Genomic DNA, 25,595 nt, shown 5'->3' with positions numbered 1-25,595 from the left:
TAGGGGGGGGATATGGCTTCTATTGGCGAAATCCATTCTAGCATTACCAGGAAATGATTTTTTAAAATCTCATTCCAAACATCTAATAATGCCTTTCTGATTGTGTGTCTTTTAAAATATGAGTGGGTTTTAAACTTTTCATACCAAAGACATGCCAACCTAGCATTAAATCATGGCCCTCTAAATTTAATAATCTTCTATTTTCCAAAGTTAACCATTCTTTTATCGAAGATAATGCTGCCGCTTGGTAATATAACTTCCAGTTTGGGAGGGCAAGCCCACCCTTCTCTCTTCGATCTTCTAGTGAACTTTGTTTTATTCTTGGTTTTTTACCTTGCCATATAAATTTTTAAATAATCTTAGTTAGTTCTTTTAAAAAAATCCCCTCCCGGGTTTATTGGAATTACCTGAAATAAAAACAATACTTTAGGGTGGATGTTCATTTTAATTGTAGACATTCTTCCTAATAAGGATAACTGTAAATTATTCCAAATTTCAAAGTCTTTTTTAATTTGACCTAAAAGTTTTATATAGTTATCATTTTTTAAAGATATAGCTTTGGCAGAAATCCAAATATCCAAGTATTTTACTTTTTTTGTTATCTTCATTTTTGTTAAGTTTTCTAATTGTTTTATCTGTGAATTCATCATGTTTTTTGTGAGTAATTGTGTCTTTACCTTATTTATTTTCAAACCTGCCACTTTCCCATATTCTTCTATTAGGTCTATTAATTTTAATATTGATGATCATAAAGACCACATCATCAGCAAATGCTTGGACTTTGTATGTTTCTTTTTTTATCTGTAATCCTTTTATGTCATTTTTTGTTCTTATCTTTATTAATAATGTTTCTAGTGTTAAAATAAATAACAATGGTGATATAGGACAACCTTGTCTGACTCCTCTTTGTATTTCTAATCTTTCTGTTTGTTCATTGTTTAATATAATCTTAGCTGATTGATTTGAATAAATAGCATCTATTATGTTAAAAAATTTGGTTCCCACATTCAGATTATTTTTAATTTGTCTACCTGGCAAAAATCCATTCTGATCTTAATGTGTTATTTCATTTATAATATTTTTAAGCCTAAATGCATATATTGATACAAAAATTTTATAGTCTATATTTAATAACAAGATCGGTCTATAATTTTCAATTTTTTTTTCTGTTCCTGCTTTGTGTATTAATGTTATTAAAGTTTCTGACCATGATCTAGGCAATTTACCATCTGCTATTATCTTGTTAAATATCTCTAACATATTCGAAGAGAGTATATTACTGTCTAATTTGTAAAATTCCGCGGGTATTGCATCTGGGCCTGTAGCTTTGTTATTTTTCTGATTTTTAAGAGATTGCTGTAATTCAAACTTTTTAAAGGGTTTATTAAATTTTTGTTGCTGTTCTTCTGTTAATATAGGTAAATCTATAGAACTTAAATAATCAAAAATCTCCTCTTTTATTTCTTCTTTTTTATACAAATTTTTATAAAATTCTAACACTATTCTCTTCTTTTCGTCTATTCTATGTCTTATTGTTCCTTTACCATCTAGTAATTTTTTAATAATTTTAGATTCTCTGTCTTTCCTTTGTTTATAAGCCAACCATCTTCCTGGTTTATTTGCGTGCTCAAAATATTCTTGTTTTGCTCTTTTTATTTTTTCAGCTATTTGTTCTTGTCAATTTTATTTTGTGTTTTAGTAGGTCCATCTGGTTTTTAACTTTATTATCATATTCATTGCGTTGTATTTCTAATTCTAATTTTTTAAATTCATCCTCTAATTTTAGGTATTGTATCTTTCTCTCTCTCTCTCTCTCTTTTTTTTTTTTTGCCATATAGGAGATTGTCAAGCCCCTGATATATGCCTTTGTTGTATCCCAGAGATTTTGTGGGGTTGTTTCATTATTTTTATTTATATCAAAGAAAAATTCCAATTCTTTTTTTATCCATTCTTTATAAAGAGGATCTCGCAGAACATTTCTATTCATATGCCAATTATTGGGTTTTTCCTTAACTTTCCAATATATAACTAGTGGGTTGTGATCTGCCCAACTATTGGTTTCTATTTCGATATCCGTAATCTGTTCCATCATGTGGGCTGATGTCCAAGCCATGTCTATCCTAATCCAAATTTTGTGAGGGTTTCAATAAAAAGTATATTATTTGTTTTGTGGATGGCATTCACGCCATACATCTTTTAACAACAGTTCAGTGCTCATTTTCCAGAAAGTTGTTGGTAAGATTACCTTTTATTTCTTTTATTTCTTTTTACCTGAATGGTCCATTTGACTGTTAGAGATTGCGTTAAAGTCACCAACTATTATCATATTTTCTATTGATAATTCAATTATTTTGTCATGTAATTCCTTGTAAAGTTGTTTTTGGTTATCATTTGATGCGTGTATAGATATAATAACAAGAGGTTTTGGTTCTAAATCTAATTGTACAATTAAGATTCTACCTTCTTGATCACTATATGTTTTGAATCTATTGCTTCATCAATATACATTGCTACACTTCTTTTTTTTGATCAGCTAAGGTTGTATAGATATTTCCTAATTTTGGTTTACTTAGTAATTTTCTATTTGATTTTTTTAATATGTACTTGCAGAATATTTATTTGTGCTCTTTGTTTTTTAAGTTTAGTCAGTATTTGATTTCTTTTTCTAGGGTTATTCAATCCATTTACGTTGACCGAGAAATTTTTTAGATCTGGTAACGTCTCTATTTGTAGTATTTCTTGGTTTCTTTGGGTTCTTGTAATCTACTGCTTAACACCAATTCTTGTTGTATTTGGGGTTGTTTCCTTCTAATATCTTGTATTTCCTCCCTCTCTTTACAGGCAGCCCCTTGCTCCTCTTCTTTGTCTTTGGTTTCTTTGCATGGTTGTTCGGTTCTGTTCAATCCACTTTGCGTAAAAGAGGCTCTAGCTTCTTCTACGTTCTCAATCTTGATCCTCGATCCTTGCTGGTATAAGGAAAGTCCTTCTGGTACCAACCATCAAAAGGTTATATTTTCTTTTATTAAAATACTAGTAAGAAAGTAGTATTCTCTCCTGCTTTCTCTTACTCTTTTTGGAACTTGTTTTAAGATTATGGTGTCTTTCCCTTTATACATCCATGTTTGGTTTCTTGTCAGTTTTAAAATATAATCCCTGATTATTTTCCTGGAAAACTTAATATGAACCTCTCTTGCCAGATTGTGCTTCCTCGCATAGCCGGTCTGGACTCTGTAAATTTCATCTATTTCTTTTAAGAGTTCTTGTGGATCCATCTGCAGGATCTCTCCTATTATCTCTGCCACCTTTACGCTTAAATCTTCATCCTTTTCTTCACTTATATTTTGAAATCTCAGTCAGTGTGAGGCAGATTGTAATTCGAAATGGGTTATTGCTTCATCAAAGCCTCTGTGGATTCTTCAAATTCTTCCATCTTCTGTTGTATAACTTTTATGTTTCCATCCATTTTTTTCATGCTTCCTTTCACTTCTCCCATTTCAACTTTGAGATCACCCATTTCAACTTTGAGATCTCCCATCTCAACTTTAATTTTTTCAAGATATTGTTTCACTTCTCTGTTTGTATCAATAGAAATTTGAGTTTTCTGCATAAAGTCTTGGATAATGGCCAAGGAATCTTGTATAGTCTGAAAGTTTGGTTCTGTCGGAGCTTTCTCCTTTTCTTTTTCTTTTTCCTTGGCCAACATAGTTGTTATTGATCTTTGTTGTAGTGGAGATGGTACTGAAGAACCTTTTGGAGTGGAGGATAGAGTCGATGTCTGTTTTGTTATTGTTGTTGTGATGGTGGTCATACTTGACATCTTGGAAGAACTTCTCATACCTCGAATATTAATGTCACGACTATTTAATCTTAATATTGTAACTATTAAGTTATAACAACTATAATTAAAATGAATACAATAATACAATGCAATGAAAAAATGAAAAAAATGCAAGTTGAATACAATAATACAATATCAAAGGAGAATACTAAGCAATCCAATAAAAAGTAATATATCTATATATCTTTATATTTAAAAAAGGAGAAACAAAACTTAATCAAAAAGCTATATGTATAATTTTTCAAAACACACTCTTAATTGGTTATTATCACTTATACTAGTTAGAACCCCTCAGTAAAGCAAATATTTGACAGTACTTTTTTTAAAAGAAAGAAAAAATTGGTAGTGTATAATTGGTTAGTTAATTATTAATTTTAATTCAACCTGTTAATCTATTTAATCCGTAAAATCAACAGGAAAGCAAAGGTTAAAAAAGAAAGAAAAAGAGAGAAAAACACATCTTCATTTAGTGAACAACCTATCTATAAAGTTTGGGGCATACCAAATTGAGAGGGGGGAAATTGAAAGTTTAGCACATCATTCTATTTCTATAATAAAAAAGAAACCATAAAATATAAAATACAATAAGAAGAAAAAAGTCAAAAATATACTTGAGTTATGTTTTCAATGTATATAATTCCAAAAAGAAGGAGAATAAAAGTTTTGGGGGGGTTTTGGTTGAGTCCTTCTTAAATTTTAGAGTCCTTAGTCTGTAATGTTTATTTGCTCCTCAGCCTTACAACCGCTCCCAATCCACAAAAAAGAGTCCAGGGGAATTGACGACAATCCACAAATCCACAAAAATATATATAAAAAAGAAAGTGCAAGTTTATCTTCTATTTATAATCCAAATTGGGAATTCTGTCCATTTATGTGTAGGTTCGTTATGAAGGGTAGTTTAATCCATACGCTGCAATCTCTTGTAAAATAGTCCACTTAGAAATTTATCCAAATTTCAAAAATCAATTTTATAGAATCAGGGTAATTTATTTCATCAGGATTCAATCAGAAATTTTCAATGTCTATGTTTAATCTTTGATATACCTTGTCTGTTAAAGTTTGTTTATAAGAAAGAAGCAAATAGTTAACAAAGAAAAATAAATCCAGTTGTAGCTTTACTTTCACCCAAGGATTTGATACTTTTTCTAAAAAAACCCTTTAATTTTCATAAAAAACCAACATATAAACCAACACACATTTAACATAAAATTGGGGTTGCAATTCCCCCTTATCATAGAAGTCAAATTTCCATACAGAAAGAAAAATACGGTGTTAATACCTTAAATCAACATATTAATTCAAATGAAAAGAAGAAATTTTTGTTTAATCTTATATATTAAAAAGATAACACGCAAAAAAGATTTTAATCCTTAGTACTACTACTACAATTCATATATTTAATTCTCACATATATTTAACTTTTAGTTCTTCTTATTTATCCATATATACACTTTATTCCAGATCACATAAAAATCTGATTCCTCTTGGTTGTTTATCCGTCTCATCATATCCTTTTCAGTGCAGTCTAATATTTTCTTAATTACCTCTTCCTCTTTGGGGATATTTTCCCCTTTCCAATTTTGCGCATATACTATCCTGGCCGCTGTCAAAATGTGTATAACTAAGTGGAGAATATCTTTCTTATACAGTAATACCTCATGATACGAACTTAATTGGTGCAAGGAGGAGGTTCGTAAGACGAAAGGTTCGTAAGACGAAACATTGTTTCCCATAGGAAACAATGTAAAGTCAATTAATCCGTGCAACCAAAAAAACCCCCGCAAAAAACCGGCTTTCGGCGACTGCTGGGAAGCCGCGCGGCTGTTTTAAAAGGTGACAGCCGGCCTGGGGGCTTCCCAGCACCCCCCCGAACCCGGGTTCGGGGTTCGGGGTGTGCTGGGAAGCCCCCCAGGCCGGCTGCGACCTTTTAAAAGAGCCGCGCCGCTTCCCATCTGTCTCCTGAAGCCGAACGCCAAAGCCGAACTTCCGCGTTCGGCTTCGGGAGACAGCTGGGAAGCGGCGCGGCTGTTTTAAAAGGTGACAGCCGGGCTGGGGGGCTTCCCAGCAACCTCCCGAACTGAACCCGGGGTTCAGAAAAATTTTGCCTCTTCTTACGAACTTTGTTCGAGTTACGAACCGGCGTTCGGGAGGCTTCTGGGAAGCCCCGCCGCCCGGCTGTCACCTTTTAAAACAGCCGCGCGGCTTCCCAGAAGTCTCCGAACGCCGGTTCGTAACTCGAAAAAAGTTCGTAAGAAGAGGCAAAATTTTTCTGAACCCCGGGTTCGTATCACGAGTTGTTCGTAAGACGAGGGGTTCGTATCTTGAGGTACCACTGTATTTCTTTTTAATTATACCCAACAAATAAAATTCCAGGGTTTTTTCTATCTCTTGCCCTACTATTTCCTTTATTATTCTTTCTATCATTTTCCAATATAACTTAACCTTACTACAAGTCCACCATTGGTGATAATATGAACCTATTTCTTTCTTACATTTCCAACATAATGGGGACATGTTTGGGAACATTTTTGCTATCCTACTTGGTGTGAGATGCCACCTATAAAACATCTTTATTTGATTTTCTTTTAATGAGACTGACTTTGTCGTTTTCCAATTTAAAATCCATACATTTTCCCATGTCTCTATGTCAATTTCTCTACCTATATTTTTACACCAACTTATCATATTATCCTTTAAATATATTTTTGTGTCCAATCATATATTTATATGCTTTCCCTATTAGTTTAGTCTGGTTTGTAGTTAATAGTTAACCTAATTTTTTTTTTTACTCTTATTAAAGACATATATCTTACTATCTCTTTGGAATTTAGATTGAATCTGAATATACTGCCACCAGTCTATTTTGATCCCTTCTTCCTGTAACTTGTATCTCGATTTTAATTTCATTTGATTGTCTAGTAATTCTTTATATCTTATAATTTTCTTTGCCTATATCGAGTTAGAGTGGGTTATTGCTTCTAACAGAGAAACCCATCTGGAATAGTTAAAAAATGATTTTTCTTGACATCTTTCCAAACTTCCAATAAATACTTTCTTATTGTATGTCTTTTAAAATATGTATGTATTTTATCTTTAACATACCGTATAAAGGCATACCATCCGAGCATAAGGTCGTGACCTTCCAAATTTAATGTTCTTTTGTCCTCTAGCGTTATCCAGTCTCTAATCCATGTTAAGGCGGCTGCCTGATAATATAACTTCCAATTTGGTAGTGTGAATCCTCCACTTTCCTTAATATTTTCTAGAATATTTATCTTTATTCTTGCTTTTTTCCCTTGCCATAAAAATTTTCTAACTATTGTGGTTAAATTTTTGAAAAATTTCCCCCCTGGATTTATTGGTATAACCTGAAACAATAATAAAATCTTGGGTAAAACATTCATCTTAATTGTGGCAATTATCCCCATGTAAGATATTTTCAGATTGTTCCATATTTCTAAGTCTTTTTTTATTTCTTCAATTCCCCAGGGCACCAGAGGGCCGGACGAGGAACAATGGTTGGAAGCTGACCAAGGAGAGATTCAACCTGGAAATAAGGAAGAACTTCCTGACGGTCAGAGCGATCAACCAATGGAACTGCCTGCCAGGGGAGGTGGTGAACTCCCCAACTCTGGTCACCTTCAAGAGGAGATTGGACTTCCATTTGGCTGGGGTGCTGTAGGGTTTCCTGCTCAGGCAGGGGGTTGGACTCGATGACCTAATGGTCCCTTTCAACTCTATTAATAAATAAATAAATAAAATAAATAAATAAGTTATTTTCATATAATTATGGTTTTTTAAAGATATAGTTTTTGACGTTATCCATATTCCCAAGTATTTTACTTTTTTAAACTATTTTCATACTAGTAATACTTTCTAGTTTTCTTTCTTGAGATTTTGTCATATTTTTAACTATTTATTTTTAACCCTGCGACTTTACCATATTGTTCTATCATTTGTATCAATGCTGGGATCGCTGTAATCGGATCTTCCATAATAAAAGTCAAATCATCTGCAAAGGCTTGCACTTTATATATTTCTTTACCAATAGTCAGACCCTTAATTTTGGGATCTGCTCTTATTTTTATCAATAGAACTTCCAATGATAAAATAAACAATAAAGGTGAAATTGGACAGCCTTGTCGAACTCCTTTAAATATTTCAAATTTTTCTAATTGTTCATTGTTTAGTATAATTCTTGTCATCTGTTTTGAATATATTGCGTTGATCAAATTTACGAATTTTGTGCCAAATCTCATTTTATTTAATTGCATTTTTATAAAAATCCAATTTACATTATCAAAGACTTTTTTAGCATCGAGGAACATTAATGATACTGATTTTCCAAAATGTTGTTCATAATACTCTAATGTGTTAATAATTGTTCTAATATTATTTTTAATTTGTCTACCTGGTAAAAACCCATTTTGATCTTGATGTATTTTCTCATTTAAAATCTTTTTAAATCTAGCTGCATAAATGGAAGTAAATATTTTATAATAAACATTTAATAATGATATAGGTCTATAATTTTTTATATTTTCTTTGTTAGTTCCTGATTTGTGAATTAAAGTTATTAAGGATTCTGACCATGATTTAGGAATTTTACCATCCATTCTGCTTTCGTTAAAAATTTCCAACATATTATTCATTATTACTTCACTCTCTATTTTATACCATTCTGCCGGTATAGCATCAGGCCCTGCTGCTTTATTATTTTTTTGCTTTTTAATAGTTGTTTGTAATTCCTCAATTGTTATTGGGCTATCCAAACTGTCCTGTTGTTCTTCCGTTAATTGTGGCAAATCTAAAAATTCTAAATACTTAAAAATGTCATCCTCTTTAACGTCCCCTTTCTTATATAATTCTTTGTAAAAATCTTGTACTATTTTTGCTTTCTCATCTATATTATATTTTAACATTCTGTTTTCATCCACTAACTCTTTAATTATTTTTGATTGTCTATGTTTTCTTTATTTATATGCGAGCCATCTTCCTGGCTTATTTGCATGTTCAAAATAGTGTTGTTTAGCTCTTTTAATCTCTTCCGCAATCTGATTTTGCTCTATAATTTTGATTTTGTGCCTAACTAATTCAATCTTTCCCTTGATCTCCTTATTCTTAGCATTTTGTTGCGATAAAAGTTCTAATTGATTTAATTCTATAGTTAATTGTTCATATTGTATCTTTTTTTCTTTATTTATTTTTTGCTGTATAGGAAATCGTTAATCCTCTAATACATGCCTTGGCAGTATCCCATAGATTTTGGGGAGAAGTTTCTGAACTTTTATTTATTTCAAAAAAAAAAATTAGTTCTTTTTCTATCCATTCTTTATATTGTTGATCTTTTATGATATTTCTATTCATCTGCCAATTCGAATTTTTCTTATTACTTTTCAAATATATCACTAAAGGATTGTGATCGGCCTATCTATCTCAATTTCTTTTATTTGTTCTAAAGTTGTTTTTGGAGCCCAAGCCATATCTATTCTTGTCCAAACTTTATGGGGATTTGAATAAAAGGTATACTGCCTAGTTGAGGGATGTCTTTCCCTCCAAATATCATTTAATAATAACTCAGATTTCATTTTTTGAAAAGTAGTTGGTAATATATTTTTCTTTTTCTTCTGTCCCCCCCCCTAAATAATCTAATAATCTATTTGAAATTGCATTAAAATCACCAATTATAATCATGTTTTCAATATTTAATTCATTTATTTTTTGATGCAGTTGCTTATAAAATGTTACATGGCTGTCATTTGGAGCATAAATAGAAACGATGACAAGCGGTTTAGGCTCAATATTCACCTGTATAATATCCTACCCTCATGATCGGCATACAATTGTTTGGAGTTTATGGAGTTTTCAACATATACGGCTATCCCTCTTTTTCTTTGATTTGCTAAGGCTGCATACATATTTCCAATTTTTGAATTTAATAATAATTTCCGATTTGTCTTTTTAATATGAACTTCTTGTAATATTACTATCTGTGCTTCTTGTTTTTTAAGTTTAGCAAATATTTGTTTCCTTTTTCTCGGTTCATTTAAACCATTTACATTCACAGAGAAAATTTTTAAGTCTTTCGACATAGTTATTTATAGTATTTCTTGGTGTCTTTAGATTCGCACTGCAGTTGTTTTCTTCTTGCACCCAAGTCCTCCTCCCTCCCCTGGGCGGTATCCTCCGATTCATCTTCTTTTCTTTCTGGCAATTCTTTCATAGGTTGTTCAAATTTACGTATTCCACTGGTTTCATAAAACTGTCTTGCATCTTCAAGATTTTCTATTTTAACTCTTTGTGATTGCCAATATAATGAGAGTCCTTCTGGAATAAGCCAGCGAAAGGTTATATTTTTTTTGATCAAAATTTTAGTTAAAAAGTAGTAATCTCTTCTGCTTTCTCTTACTCTTCTTGGAACTTGTTTCAATATTGTAATTTCTTTTCCTTTGTCTTGTAACTTTTCATTTCTTGTCCATTTCAAAATATCGTCTCTTATGGTTCTCCTGATAAATTTGATATGAATTTCTCTTGGTAGATTATGTCTATGGACATAGCTAGTTTGTACTCTGAAGACTTCGTCGATTTCTTTTATCAGCTCCATAGGATCTACCTGAAGGATTCCTCCTATTATTTCTGCCATTTTTGCTTGTAAATCTTCATCTTTTTCTTCTGTTATATTCTGAAATCTTAAACCGTATGATGTTCGTTGTATTTCAAGATGTGTAATTGATTCATCGTATCTTTTGTGTAGAGAATCAGATCTGATATAATCCATTCTTTGTTCTACTTTTTCAGTTTTTTCTTCTACTGCCTTTATTCTTTGTTCACTTTCTTTCAGAGTCTGTTGTATTTCTTTCATCTTCTTCATCTCTCCTGTATCTGCTTTCAATTCACCTATTTCAGCCTTTAAACCTTCACGTTGTTGATTTGCATCATCTTGGGATTTTAGCATAAAATCTTTCATTGCATTCAATGTATCCTGTATTGTTAAAAGGGTAGGCTGTGATTGTATTTCTCTTTCTCTTTGGCGAGCATAGTTGCAGTGGTGCTTTGATGTACAGGAGATGGCTGAGGTGGTACTTGGCAAAAGTTAAAGTTTGTTTTTTAATAGACTTTGTATATGTGGATGTGCTTGACATCCTAATTAGTTCTTGGATAGTGTTCTTCTGTGTTCTTTCTAGTGGTTAAATTTATGTTAATTTCTATTTTTTATATCTATATATATATTTTGTTAAAAAATGGGAAAACTCCAATAAACTTCAATCCTATCAAACTTTGCTAAATATATTTTCTATTAATATTTAATATAAAAAATACCCAAATTTCTAAATGCCACAAAACATCAGCAATATATCAAAAGTAATAATAAAAGGTTCTACAAATCTTTATACTTTATACTAAATGCTTTATCAATACTTAAAAAATAATCCGTATTCTTATTTTAAAAATTTCAATCTGTTTTAAAAAGGCAATATATAATATATAATTTTGAATCAATATCAATTAGCTAATTTAATAGTCTTGGTTGTCAATATAAAATTTACAATAATATAATTACTAAATGTCAAAATAAAAACAAAAAAGATAGATAAATAGGAGAGAAAGGAGAGAAGAAAAGTAACCAGAAATACAGTAGAAGATAAAAAAAAGAAAATTTTAATCCTTACAACAACTTACTACTGAAAATTTATTATTATTATTTTTTCTATACTCTTAAAAAGAGGGGGGAAAAGCACCACAACAGGGGAGGGAAGGGGGACCAGGAAGAATTTAGCAATTCATTCTTTCAAATAATTCTATTTTGAAAACTCTATTAATATCCATTAATGTATTCAATACCTAAGGAAAAAAGGAAAGAAGGAAAATAAGAAGAGAAAAGACAAAGTGAAGAAAAAGCACTAATAATATACTTATAATTTTTTTTCAAAAGTGAAAGTCCTTTGTTGATTGAAGTTCTATAAAATATTTACCAGTTCTTTTGTGATTATTCTCTAAATCCCAAAGTGCCAAATAGTTCCAAAAATAAAATTAATCCAAATTTATGCAGTCCAGTATTCCAATCGTAAGTCCAAGTCTTATTCAAACACTAAACCAAAATCGAAAATCCAGTGTTTTAATCCAAAGAAGTTAGAAATAATAATTTTAGTTCAGTTCCAAACTTATATCTTGAAACAATCCCTCAAAGATAGCCAAGGAAAAGACAAAGGACAAAAAAAATTGATTCTTAAAAGGAAAACTTTTCTTTGTTTGCCTTTTTAGTTTCAAGTTCTTTCACTTTTCAACAAATTAAACTCCAAAATTTTACCTTATTCTGTACTTTTCTTTCTTTCTGTAGATCTTTCTTTCTTTCGACTTCTGTTTAGATATTTCGCTTCCTCCTCCGTGTACAAGCCACTATGGCCACATCCCAGTCAAATTGGGGTGCGGTTCTTCATCGCTGCAGCTGCGGGGTATTCCTTCCCCTCCGGGGCAGTGGCGTTCTGCCCCTCGGGATCCAGGAGACCCGCTGTTCTAGGTCAAGCCCTCCAAGCTCGGCCGAAATGCAATTTACAGCGTGAAAAAAGGGACAGACGGGGACGGAGCACTATCCCCGTCCACCCGGCACGGCTCGATTCCCACCCGGAAGTCTGCTCCAAATGTTTCTTTCCAGCCTTAACCTGATGCTAACAATGTTCCCAGCTCTTACCAGCTTGCAAGGTTTTTCATTGCTACTCTCTCCAAATAAGATTTTTTAAAACTCTTAACCAGGGCATAAAATAATGTGCTGAAACTGACCAGACTAAGGATGCTAGCCAGATGAATATCTGGTAAGCAGATTCTTTTCCCTATTTTCCTCCCCAAAAACTAAGGTGCGTCTTATACTTTGGTGCATCTTATACTCCAAAAAATACGGTAATATAATTATTACTTAACTGATTAAAAAGTCATCGACTTACAACACAATTTAGCCCAAAATTTATGCTGATAAATGAAAAATTTGTTAAGTGAATTTTGCCCCATTCTTTTTACTTTTCTTGACACATTTGTTAAGTGAACCACTGCAGTTGTTAAATTAGTAACATGGTTCTTAAATGAATCTAGTATCCCAATTGACTTTGCTTATCAGAAAGTCACAAAAGGGGATCACATGACTCTGTGATGTCATCACTGCAACCATCATAAATGAGTCAGTTGTCAAGCATCCTAATGTAAATCACATGACCAGGGGGATGCTGCAACAATCGTAAGGGTGAAAAATGATCATAAATCACCTTTTTCAGTGCCTTTGTAACTTGGAACAGTCATTAAGTGAACTATTGTAAATTGAGGACTATCTGTACATAAAACATTATTCATCTAGATCAATCTGACTTTATTATAAACTGTTAAAAAAATCTTTATTAGCCATAGGTCCTTTAGATATACTGAAAGCCTTTGAAACTTTGGAAATACAATGTTTAAAACAAATATTAATTCAATTTAATTTTGGGACTGGCTTTTGAAAAGCTAAGTTGAATCATAAGATGATTGAAAATAGTTATGGACCAACTAAAGCTCTGATACTACTTAACAGTTATGATTCAAATTCTATTATGATTTTAAGAGATAACAAGGAAGGTGGTCCTTTATCACTTTTACTTTTCAACTTTGCTATAAAAGTGCAGGCAGTAGCACTTCGATACAACAATCAGATTAACAGGAAAAATGGATGGTGAGACTTATCTTTTAAATCTATTTGCAGATGATGTGAACTTGACTTTCTCAAATGCTTCTCATTCACCTAGCTACATTAAGAAGGAGTTACAGGTATTTGCAGAGGTGTCAGGACTATCAGTTAATTTTTATAAACCACATTTGATACTTTTTATATATTCTAAAAAACTAAAAAGATAATTTTCATTTTTAGGAATTTCAATAGTATATTACTATTGCTAAAATATTAATAAAATATTTACAAAGAACTATGTATCAACAAAAAAGAAATGAGAAATCAGACTTTAAAATATTTCAAAAATGAAAATTATTGCATGGCTTAATTTTTTTATTTCAATGTCTACCAATGGTAATTGGTGAAAAGAAAAAGGGAAAGGGAAAGAAAATAAACTTTTGTTTTCATTGGCAAAAAAGTGCTATTGCTAACATGTTGTAAGCCGTCCTAAGTCTAAGGAGAAGGGCAGCATAAAAATTGAATAAATAAATAAAACTGAGAGCAAATAAAAGGATTGTCGACTCAGAAATGGGGGCTGGGACATGTCCAATATTTTAAAATATTATTAAGCATCACAGTTAAGGCATAGGATTATTATTAAGAATGTACTTTACTGGACATGTGCTCTGCATGAGTGAGAAACATTCACCAAGGACCACAATCATTGGATACCACCATATGGTTGGAGAAAAAGTGGAAGATCAATTAAGCCAAGCTTAACACTATTAAGAGTGGAAGGAACTAAAAAAGCTGTAACTAAGTGGGAATCTTGGTGGGATATCATAAAAATGACAAGTCTTTCCAACCATACCAGACTTGGATTGGGGAGAAGACCAATCAATCAGTCTACCTCCGCCATTCCAAGCTCCTCCACTCAGAGATCTCTTGATGATATGCTCCCCAGGGAAAGATCAAATTCTTTTAAAGACCTACAGACTATGATGTTGCAAATGCAAGAAATGATGTCCAAAAATCATGACGATATTAAAAAAGAACTAGGGGAGGTTAAAAACAATACAAGCCAGTTAAAAGAAAGAATCCAAAACATGGATAAAAAACACGAAATTTTCCAATAACAAATATTAAAACACGAACAAAAAATTCAAGAGTTAGAGGACAGAATAGTTCAGGATCACAGAAATCTAGAAGAAATGAACGAGAGTCTAATGCAGGCAAATAAAGAGCTGGAACTGTCAGTGATCCAGTTAGAAGCTGAAAAAGCAAACCACTTTCTCCGCTTTCAAAATCTTAAACAAGAAAGAAATGAAGACCTACCTGATACTATGGCTGATATCCTTTCTAAAGCGTTAGGTACAGAGAAAGAGGTTATGCTAAATGAGCTCGACGAGGTATACCGCATTAACACTAATTATGCGAGACGCCACAATTTGCCCAAGGAGGTCCACGTCAAACTCGTCAAAAAATCTGTATGAGACGAAATACTCCATAGAGCTAGGGAAGATCCCATAGAACATTAAGGGAATCAACTAGTAATTCTGAAACAGGTACCTAAAAAAAAATCAGAGATCTACGCAAGCCGTACTCCTTTTTGACCTCCAAACTTACCAGACACAATATCAATTTTAGATGGTTAGTTCCAGAGGGTGTCTTGGTAACATGGCAAGAGAAAAGAATAAAAATAGATACCATAGCCAAAGCTGAAGATTTCTTCGAGCAAAACTTTAATAAAGAACCCCCTCCAGAAAACAAAAGTCCAGACAATACTAGGGACGAAAGAAGACAGCTAGATATAATGGATGATCAACGGAAGCGACAACAAGAGATAGTGGACAAGATAAGAGAAGCAGAGCCTAAAGAACCAAGAAGTACTAGAGCAACTAAGCCTAAATACAAGTAAACCTCCCCGTAGATACCATCTATGGAATGGAAATATATTTGGTAAATGTTAATGGATTAAATGCCCCCCAAAAAGAAACAATTTTTTAAATAAATTAACTAAAAACAAATTAGATATCATTGTGCTTCAAGAGGTTCACATCAAAGAAAAATTTAAACACTTTCTAAACAAAGAAAAGCTAGGCAACCTATTTGCTTCACTTGCAGTTGAAAAAAAAGAGGAGTAATCTTTTATATAAATACGAATATTAAGACAAGTCTTAAATATAAAGACATAGATGGAAGGATATTAATTGTAGAAATTCAAAAAAATCAAGAGGCAATAACTTTAGTAAATGTATACGCCCCCAATGAAGCCCAAGAAAAATTCTATAAAAAATTTCACAATAAAATGAGGGAATTCTCAAATGAAAATGTATGTCTCATGGGAGACTTTAATGGAATAGTTAACAGAGAATATGATTACCAACACGGAGGCCTTCAAAAACAAAGGAATTTTTTTTTACCAAAAACCTTTTTTGAATTAATGAAAGAATTTAAACTAAAAGACGCCTGGAGAGAGAGGAATCCCCAAATTAAAAAAAATACTTATTACTTGAACAGTCAAAAATCCTGGTCAAGGTTAGACATGTTCTGATCCACAACAGAAATAAATACTCAAATAGCAAATGTAGAGATGGAAACAAATTTAGCCACAGACCACAACGCCCTAAAACTTGTATGGAAAGGTAAAAAGTCACTATCTAGATGGACATGTAAAAAATCAATTTTAAATCAAGAATCTTTTATACAAAAATTAGGAAAATAACTAAAATTTTATTACCAAGAAAATATTAAAGAACATACTAATCTTCAAAATCTATGGGATACTTCCAAAGCAGTAATCAGAGGCATAGCAATATCATACATGGCCAAAGAATATAAAAAGAAGAACATAGAAATGGAAAAATTGGAAGAAGATTATAAGAAAACTGAAGGGGAACTCCAAAATCAGCCACAAAACTCTGAATTAAAGCATCAGATGCTTTTAATTAAAACACAAGCGAAATTTAATTGAAAATGAAAAACTAGCCCAACAAATTAAAAACAGTAAACAATACTATTTTGATAACGCAAGTAAACCTAGCAAATGGCTAGCAAATAAGCTTAAATGCCAAAAAGAAAAAAAATTGATTAACTGCCTTAAATCAGGAGAGATTTGCCATGATTTAGAGGAAAAAAAACAGATTGCAAATGATTTTTACACCAAATTATATGAAAACCAAGATTTAAAAGATGAGATGCAGGACCTAATGATTCATGACATATTTACACAAGCAAACTTACCAAAAACCCCAACAGAAACCAAAATATTTTTAAATAATAAGATTACCATGACAGAATTAGAAGAATCAATTAAAAGGCTAAAGAATAATAAAGCCCCTGACCCTGATGGTCTCCCGAACGAACTGTACAAAGTTCTCCCAAAAGAAGCCATAGAATCTCTGCTAGAGCTTTTTAATGAAGTTCTGGAGGAAGGGACAATTCCACCTTCATGGAAAGATGCTAATCTAACACCAATAGCCAAAAAAGATACCGATCCAACTGATATTGCAAACTATCACCCCATCTCTCTTTTAAATTCGGACTACAAAATTTTCAGTTCTATCCTTGCTAGCAGGCTTAAAATTTATTTAAATCAATTTATTCATTTGGACCAAAACGGATTTTTTCCTGGCAGATGATTAAAAAACAATATTAGAATTATTCTAAATATCCTGGAATATTACGAATTGCACAGTTAGAAACAAATAGCCCTAATTTTTTTAGATGCACAGAAGGCGTTTGATAATGTTTTGTGGAAATTCATGGTAAAACAATTAGAATTTATGGACTTTGGTACAAATTTTATAAATGCAATTAAAGCAATTTATTCAGAACAATTTGCACATATTATTATAAACAATGATGCATTGACAAAAATTAGCCTTCAAAAGGGCACAAGACAAGGTTGTCCATTATCACCTCTCCTCTTTATCTTGACTTTAGAAGTCTTAACCAGAATAATTAGAAATAAAGAAGAAATAATTGGACTTAGATGTAAAAATGAAATCTATAAACTTCAGGCCTTCACCGACGATCTAGTGTTTATATTAGAAGATCCGATAGAATCAGGACCAAACCTTTTAAAAGTACTGGAAGAATTTGGCAAAGTGGCAGGTTTAAAAAGGAACAAAACTAAAACAAAAATGATAGTAAAAAATTTGACTAACACGCAAAAAACCCTTGCCAAAAAATTAAACTTACAAATAACTAAAAAAATAAAATACTTAGGAATCAACATAACAGCGAAGGTTTCAATTCTGAAAGAGGATAACTATGATAACTTGATAACTAAAATCAAAAAAGATTTAGAGAAATGGGATAAACTGCAAATTTCATTTCTCAGAAGTATTGCAACAATTAAAATGAACATTCTTCCAAAAATAAACTTCCTTTTCCAAACCATACCCATCTATTTAACAAAGGATTTCTTCAAAAAAATTAAAAACCTAACCAACAAATTTATTTGGCAAAACAAATGCCCTAGGATATGCCTAAAATACATGTTAGGCAAAAAAGAGGACGGAGGATTGGCAATACCAAACTGGGAAGATTATTACTATGCCTCTTCTATTACTTGGATACAAGACTGGATACGATTATCCAATAATCACTTACTTACTTTAGAGGGACATGACCTCCAACATGGTTGGTACTTCTATTTATGGGAAAGTAAATCACCAATTCGTAAATATTTTAAAAACCATCTTATAAGAAAATCTCTGCTCACAACCTGGCTAAAAATAAAAAAACCAATTCTACAAGGGCATATCAACTTGGTATGCACCTCTAGAGGCTCTCGTCTACCCGAATTTTTTTTAAAAAAGCAGTATGATTAGATACAAAAATATAATTAAACAAAATGGAGAAATAAAAACAAGACGAGAAATGGCAGAAGAGGGATTCAATACAGAATGGTGGGAATACTTGCAAATCCAGTCTAGAATAGCTAAAGACAAAAATTCAACTGGTATTGAGATAGATAAACCTCTTGATAAAATTCTACTAGGGACACAAGACAAATTAATCAAAAAACTATACGGCTGTTTTCAAAACAACAAAACTGATCTTTTGGAAATAAAAACAAACATGATTAACTGGAATCGAAATTTTAATTCTGAGATAAAAGAGGAAGAATGGCAATTGCTATGGAGTAGGAATTATAGATTAACTATAGCAACGACATACACAGAAAATTTAATAAAAATGTTTTATAGATGGCATATTATGGCAGCAAAATTAGCTAAAATCAATAAAAAATTATCTTTGCTGGAAGTGTCAGAAAGAGTACGGATCGTACTACCATGCATGGTGGCAGTGCGGGAAAACGCAGATCTATTGGGAAAAAATCGGTTTGTGGATCGATGAAATTCTAGAGATAACCATAGAAAAAAAGTCCAGAATGTTTTCTACTAGGGATTATATGCCAACAACTTAACCAACATCATATTTATTTGATTATTCACATCACTACTGCAGCAAGACTAGCTTTTGCTCAAATGTGGAAAAAAGTAGAAATCCCCCAAGACGAATTGGTATTAGAAAAAATAACTCAATGTGCAGAAATGTCTAAACTGACCCTAAAAATTAAAGGTAAAGATGACTCACAATTCTATGATTGTTGGAATTTATCACTGGCTAGAAAAAAGAAAAAAACCTCGCTTCAGGCTGGTGTTTCTGTCCTTGTTCTAAGGCGAACACTGCGAGAACTGAGCTGCCTTCCTTCTATAAATACTGGTGGCTGGGTGTGGTCTGATGGCTCAGCAATTGCCTGTTGTGTAGAAACTTCCTGGTGAGTCAATGGGGTAACATCTGGGGTCGTTGATGTAGCTGAGGTATGCTGATTAGTTAATGGTTGTAGATTAGGCGTGATATCCTGAGTAGTTGGAACTTGCAGGCTACTTGATTGTTTTACAATGTGTGTTCTGAGTCTGGTTTCTATGACTGGGATACGTTTCAGGGCTGGTTTCCAGATGTCTGGTAAGCGGGAGGTATCATCCCGCTTGTTCATATTTCATATCAAAAGGAAAACTATTACAAACCTAATCAAAAAAGAGACACCCCCCAAAAATCAAGACCAAGAACAGGATAATGGTACCACCCTCCTCCCTTACATCAAGGGCACCACAGACAAAATTAGTAAAATTCTACACAAACATAATATCAAAACTTCATTTGTCACTAACCAAAAAATATCAAACATCCTAAGAAACCCAAAAGATAAAATCCAACTAGAACACCAAGGAATCTATGAAATCCCTTGCAAAACATGTGCAGCCACATACATTGGACAAACCAATCGAAGAGTGAGCGCACGCATTGCAGAACATAAGAATGCAGTTAAAAAAGAAGAAAATAACAAAATAACATCAATGGAACTAACTAGTGCAATTACAAAACAAAAAAATAATAAAACCCCGGGCACAGACGGTATACCTGCCGAATTCTATAAACAATTTCAAGAAATTCTGGAGCCTATAATGTTACCCCTTGTTAATGAAATTCTCGAGGGTTCAAAACTTCCTTCCTCCTGGAACGAGGCCTACATAACTTTAATACCTAAAGATACACAAAATAGAGCTCACATTCAAAATTATCGTCCAATATCCCTGCTTAACTCAGATTATAAAATCTTTGCATCCATCATAGCCGAAAGATTTAAACGAATATTAACTGTTAGAATACATACGGACCAAAATGGCTTCCTTCCGGCAAGAAACATAACAACAAACACAAGGAATATTTTGGACTCTTTAGAATACTACGATAAAAACATAGATAAACCAGTAGCATTCCTATTCGTAGATCTACAGAAAGCTTTTGATAGTTTATACTGGCAATTCTTTACAACACAAATAGCGTTAATGCAATTTGGTAATAAATTTACAGAACTCATTAAAACTATATACTCAGTACAAACAGCCAAAATACTGATAAACAATGATATGACAGAAACAATAAGTATAAAAAAAGGAGTGAGGCAGGGCTGTCCCTTAGCCCCCCTGATTTTTATCTTTGCACTAGAAGTTCTACTAAATAAAATAAGACACAATAAGGAAATCCAAGGATTAAAAATTAAAAATGAACACTATAAACTTCAAGCTTTTGCTGATGACATGGTGTTCATTGTACAAGACCCCTTAAAATCTGTACCTATCCTAATTAATGAAATAAATAAATTTGGAGAGATTGCTGGATTAAAAATTAATAGAGAAAAAACAAAAATGATAACAAAAAATATGACAAAACAGCAGATATCGAAATTAGAAGAATCCACTAAAATAAAAACCGCCAAAAAAGTTAAATACTTAGGATTATGGATTACCGCAAATTGCAGCACTATCAAGAAAGACAATTACGATAAATTAATCAATGAAATGGACAAAGATTTTTGCAGATGGTCGAAACTCCCACTCTCTATAATGGGGAAAATTGCTGTAATTAAAAGCAATATACTTCCTAGATTTCTATACCTTTTCCAAACTGCACCCATTAAACTAAATAGGACCTTTTTCAAAAACTTACACAAAAATTCGCAAATTCATATGGACAAAAAAAAAGGCCAGGATAGACAAAAAAAAGGCCACCATAGGTCAAGGGGTGGATTTGGGTTACCAAACATGGAACTATACTACCATGCCTCAATTGTAAACCTACTGAAAGAATGGATAATACTTAAAAATTCTAGAATATTAACACTTGAAGGCTATGACCTTCAATCCGGGTGGCACAAGTTTCTGATGACAGACATAGATAAAATACCAACATATTTCAGATCACACTACATCCGAAAAACCTTAATTAACACCTGGCACTTCATTAAAAAAACCCACTACCTCTGCATCCCAAAATGGATTTCACCAACAGAAGCCATTATATACCCGAATGCATTAACCCCTGATAAAATTATAACATACGACCAACTACTAAACGAAAATAATGAACTAATCTCTAAGCAAAAACTCATGGAAAAAGATATGAAAGTAGATTGGTTACACTACCTACAAATAAAATCAAAATATAATGAAGATAAGAACAAATCAGACTTCCAAAAAAATAACTCCCTCGATAAAATAATTTTTGGTCCACAAAAAAAGCAAATATCAAATATATACAATATCCTCCTTCAACACGATACTGTTGAAGAAATAGTTAAAGGAACCATGATAGCATGGTCACAAAACTTTGGGTACACAATTTATTTAAACGAATGGGAAAAAATTTGGACTGCTAACTATAAATTAACGATGGCAACCTCATATAAGAAAAACCATTATAAAATGTTCTACAGATGGCACTTGCCACCTGCTAGACTTGCAAAAATGTATCCAAATCTATCACCATTATGTTGGAAATGCAGAGAAAAACCAGGTACATATTACCACATCTGGTGGACATGTGAAACCATCCAAAAATATTGGGAAAAAATTAAAACTATACTAGAACAAATTACTTCTCAGACTATCCATGCGAAACCCGAACTATTTCTACTAGGAATCACAAGACAAAATTTTAGTAAAGAAAACAGATATATTATAATCCATATTATTACAGCCGCACGGATTTTATATGCACAATTTTGGAAGCAAGAAAAAAACCCAACTACTCTATCACTCTTGATTAAAATAATGGAATGCGCAGAAATGTCCAAACTAACAATGGAACTGCAAAACAAGGATGAGACAGATTTCTACAAAGCTTGGGATAAATGGTACCTCTGGTTAAAAAAAAGGAATTATCTAAAAATTATTCATCAAGAAAAATATCCAACAAAAACAACTTGAAAAATAGCAATTTACATCACAAATCATAACATCAAATTGAAACAACAAACTGTAAACATCGATCGACACGAACTCCAACTTTACAAAGAAAATAAACCCCTAAATGAATTATATATATTGGCACTAAAAACTACTTTCAAAACATATTGATAAAACCTTAGGGTAAAACACACCAACTACGAGCTCAAACTACAGGCCGCAAATCATGAAAGACCCAGCTCTAACGCTGGTTTTCGCTTCTCTATCCCCCCCTTCTTTTCCCTATCCCCCTTCCTTCTATATCTACTTCCCTCCCTTCACAACCCCCTTCTCCCACTCCCCAATTACTACATAAGTAGAGTGTAAAAAATGTACAATATGCATATCTCTTTTGTCTTTCTGTATTTGGTTTTTATTGTATATATTTAATAAATTTATTTTCAAAAAAAAAAAAAAAAGAAGAAGAAAAGACTTCCTCCCTTGTCCAGCACATTAAAAAAACAGGGCACGAAATTGACTTTGAAAAAACTAAATTACTTTCCAAAACAGAAAATTTATACAGAAGAATTACTATGGAAGCAATAGAGATAGAAAAACACCCCCTCTGCATGAATAAAAGAGATGACACGTCCCACCTACCAGAGATTTGGAAACCAGCCTTAAATAAAAAAACATATCATAATCATCACCATGTCAATCCTTCAAGCAATTGTGATTCCACCAACCAATCAAATCACTAAAACATAGTCACCCAATCTATTTGCTACATTCAAACCAAATCTCCACCCCCAAAACTATATATAAGGAACAAATGACAGTTGCAAACATTCCATATTTACAGCAGCACGAAGCTTAAAACTTCAGCCTGATGATAGTGAATGTGATTTCACCGAAACGTCGCATAGACACTCAAAACATTACACGGGGCAAAACCCGAACTCAGAACAATCTACATACAATCTATTGTACACTGTTTTATTGTCGCTGTTAGCCGCCCCGAGTCTCTGGAAAGGGGCGGCATACAAATCCAATAAATAAATAAATAAATAAATAAATAAATACATATACCCGTGAAAATCTACAAAAACTAATATATATATATATACATACATATATATATATATATATATATATATATATATATATATATATATTATATTATATATATATATATATATATATATATATATATATATATATATATTTGTTTTTGTAGATTTTCAAATTACCAAATGAGCTGAATGTCTAAAAAAATCAAGCTGTCTTTTTCTTTTCTTTCTTTTTCGATAAAAACTGTTACTGAATCTAAAGAAAATTTACATAGTTTCGGAAGAATATAGATACTGATCCTGTACACGCCTTTATTTTAATATATAGGTTTCGTTTTTTGTTTTCTTTTCTTTTTGTTTTCGGTGTTTTCTTATTTTTCTTACTAGATGTAATGTAATGTAATGTTTTATGTATTCTATGTACCATGTATTATATTTGTAAATAAAATTTATTAAAAAAAAACAAAAAACCATTAAACCTGACATCAAACATTTCAAGATCTGAAAAACATCAATCTTAAATGGAAGGATGCAGGGAAGGACTGTAGCTGCAGAACAAAAGTCGTGGAGTATGCTTGTAACTCAATATGCTTAGCACAGGATGTGATAATATTTAGAACAAGCATAAGAACAATTTTTAAAATGCATTGGTTATCTCTGCAATCAGAAATAGGAGATCCACCAATATGGTTTAAAGAAGATAAATTTACAGAAGTTATTGAAACTGTGTGGCTTCACTTCAGCTTCAATGCAAGAATTGCAGTAGAATATTACATATCACTGATATTTGATTTCTGCTAGATTTGTTGCCCCAAAAAAGGGGTCTTTTTTTTATTTGTGGTGAAACAGGATAAAGTCATAATCTCTGGAGATAAAATATTTTGGGAAATAAGTACTATCACTAATGGAATGTTCTCCAGACCTAGAATTTCTGGACTCATTTACAAGACCAAACTATAAGCTTCAAAATAAAGAAATTAATTTAATCTTAGCAACCAAAATAAAAATTGTGCAATTGTGAAAAGTGATGTCTGAAAAGTGAAAACACATTGAAAGCTTCTGGTACTTTGGGAGGCTTTGCCAGAAGAGTGAGCAGAGTTATATGCAGAAGTGTGTGGTCACCCAAAAGACATAGGAGAAAATAGGTAGCTGAAGCACCCTGTGGTCATAAGTGTGTACAGATTCTCAAGGCGCAAATTTTAATTGGCACTGTGAAGGCAAGGCAACCACTGTAGCTTTGGGGAACAACCATAAATTCATTTTTTCAGCACAGTTGTAAGTTCAAACAGTTGCTGAATGGATGGTCATAAATTGAGGATTACCTTTTGACAAGAGATAGTTTTAGATATTTCTTTGGAATTAGAAATATTCTCCTATAACAGGAAAATAAGGAAATGGAGATTATGTATTCTTACTACAATAAAATAGAAGTCTTTACAAGGATGGAATGATATCCATTCTCTATAAATTGTACCTTGCTTGAAGAATTTACTTCTTCCAAACTTGATACATTTTCTACTATAGGAAGTCTAGAGCGTGAAACTATTTAAACATCTGGTCAACAATTACTGACCTCATCACCCATATGGGGCTGAAACTCAAATTTCATTGGAGGACAAAAGGCTGTAGGATACATTTCCATGAATCTTTGCTTGTCATTTCGGGGCTCCAGATTGTCCACAGCATTTTCAATGATGTCCAAGCCCTCGTGTCGTGAAGTTTCAAGGTTATATTCTGCAGAGAGATATGTTCTTAAGGCTCTGTTCAGGCTTGCATGATATCCAAGATCGCAACACTAACGGAATATCCAAAAGAAGAAAATACATTTAGAAATAAAAATCAAATTTCAATACAATAGCTTAAAGCTATCATATTCACATATAATAAATCTTTGTAGCTTATTTAATAATAGGCTGATGTTATTAAATATCTTAATTAAAAGATATATATAATAATTACAATTATAGGATGAAGAAAAACTGTAATGGAAACTAAGTTACTATGGTGCTCACAATAATTCCATGATAAATTGTCATGATAAATTATCATATTGATTTTAATAGATATCACTCTATCATTTGTATTCAGATAATGGTGAGATTTAAAGAAATGTCACATTATTGCACTATTGTCAGTAGGCATATGAGTCAAAAATAGTACAGTGACTTTCAGAAATCTAATCCAATATACTGTAGATAGAAAATATTATTATAGGTCTGATAATATTTTGACATCTAATTGGCAGGCTTAGCAGACAGACATAGGTTCAAAACATTAAGATTTGTGCAGAGTTTAAAATTATATTTTACAAATTT

General features: G+C 32.2%; 1 protein-coding gene across 2 annotated transcripts in view; it reads right to left on the bottom strand.

Annotated features, from left to right (window-relative positions):
- Positions 1 to 25,595, bottom strand: part of SRGAP1 (SLIT-ROBO Rho GTPase activating protein 1) — a 214,757-nt gene that overhangs the window by 80,944 nt on the left and 108,218 nt on the right. For both annotated transcript variants that reach the window (XM_070755623.1, XM_070755624.1), the window contains exon 7: positions 24,854 to 25,075. In XM_070755623.1, the coding sequence (XP_070611724.1) occupies positions 24,854 to 25,075 (222 nt within the window). The remainder of the gene's footprint in view (positions 1 to 24,853; positions 25,076 to 25,595) is intronic.

This window comes from Erythrolamprus reginae, chromosome 6, assembly GCF_031021105.1.
Source record: "Erythrolamprus reginae isolate rEryReg1 chromosome 6, rEryReg1.hap1, whole genome shotgun sequence".
Lineage (NCBI taxonomy): Eukaryota > Metazoa > Chordata > Lepidosauria > Squamata > Dipsadidae > Erythrolamprus > Erythrolamprus reginae.
This window is presented reverse-complemented; position numbering and strand designations above follow the sequence as displayed.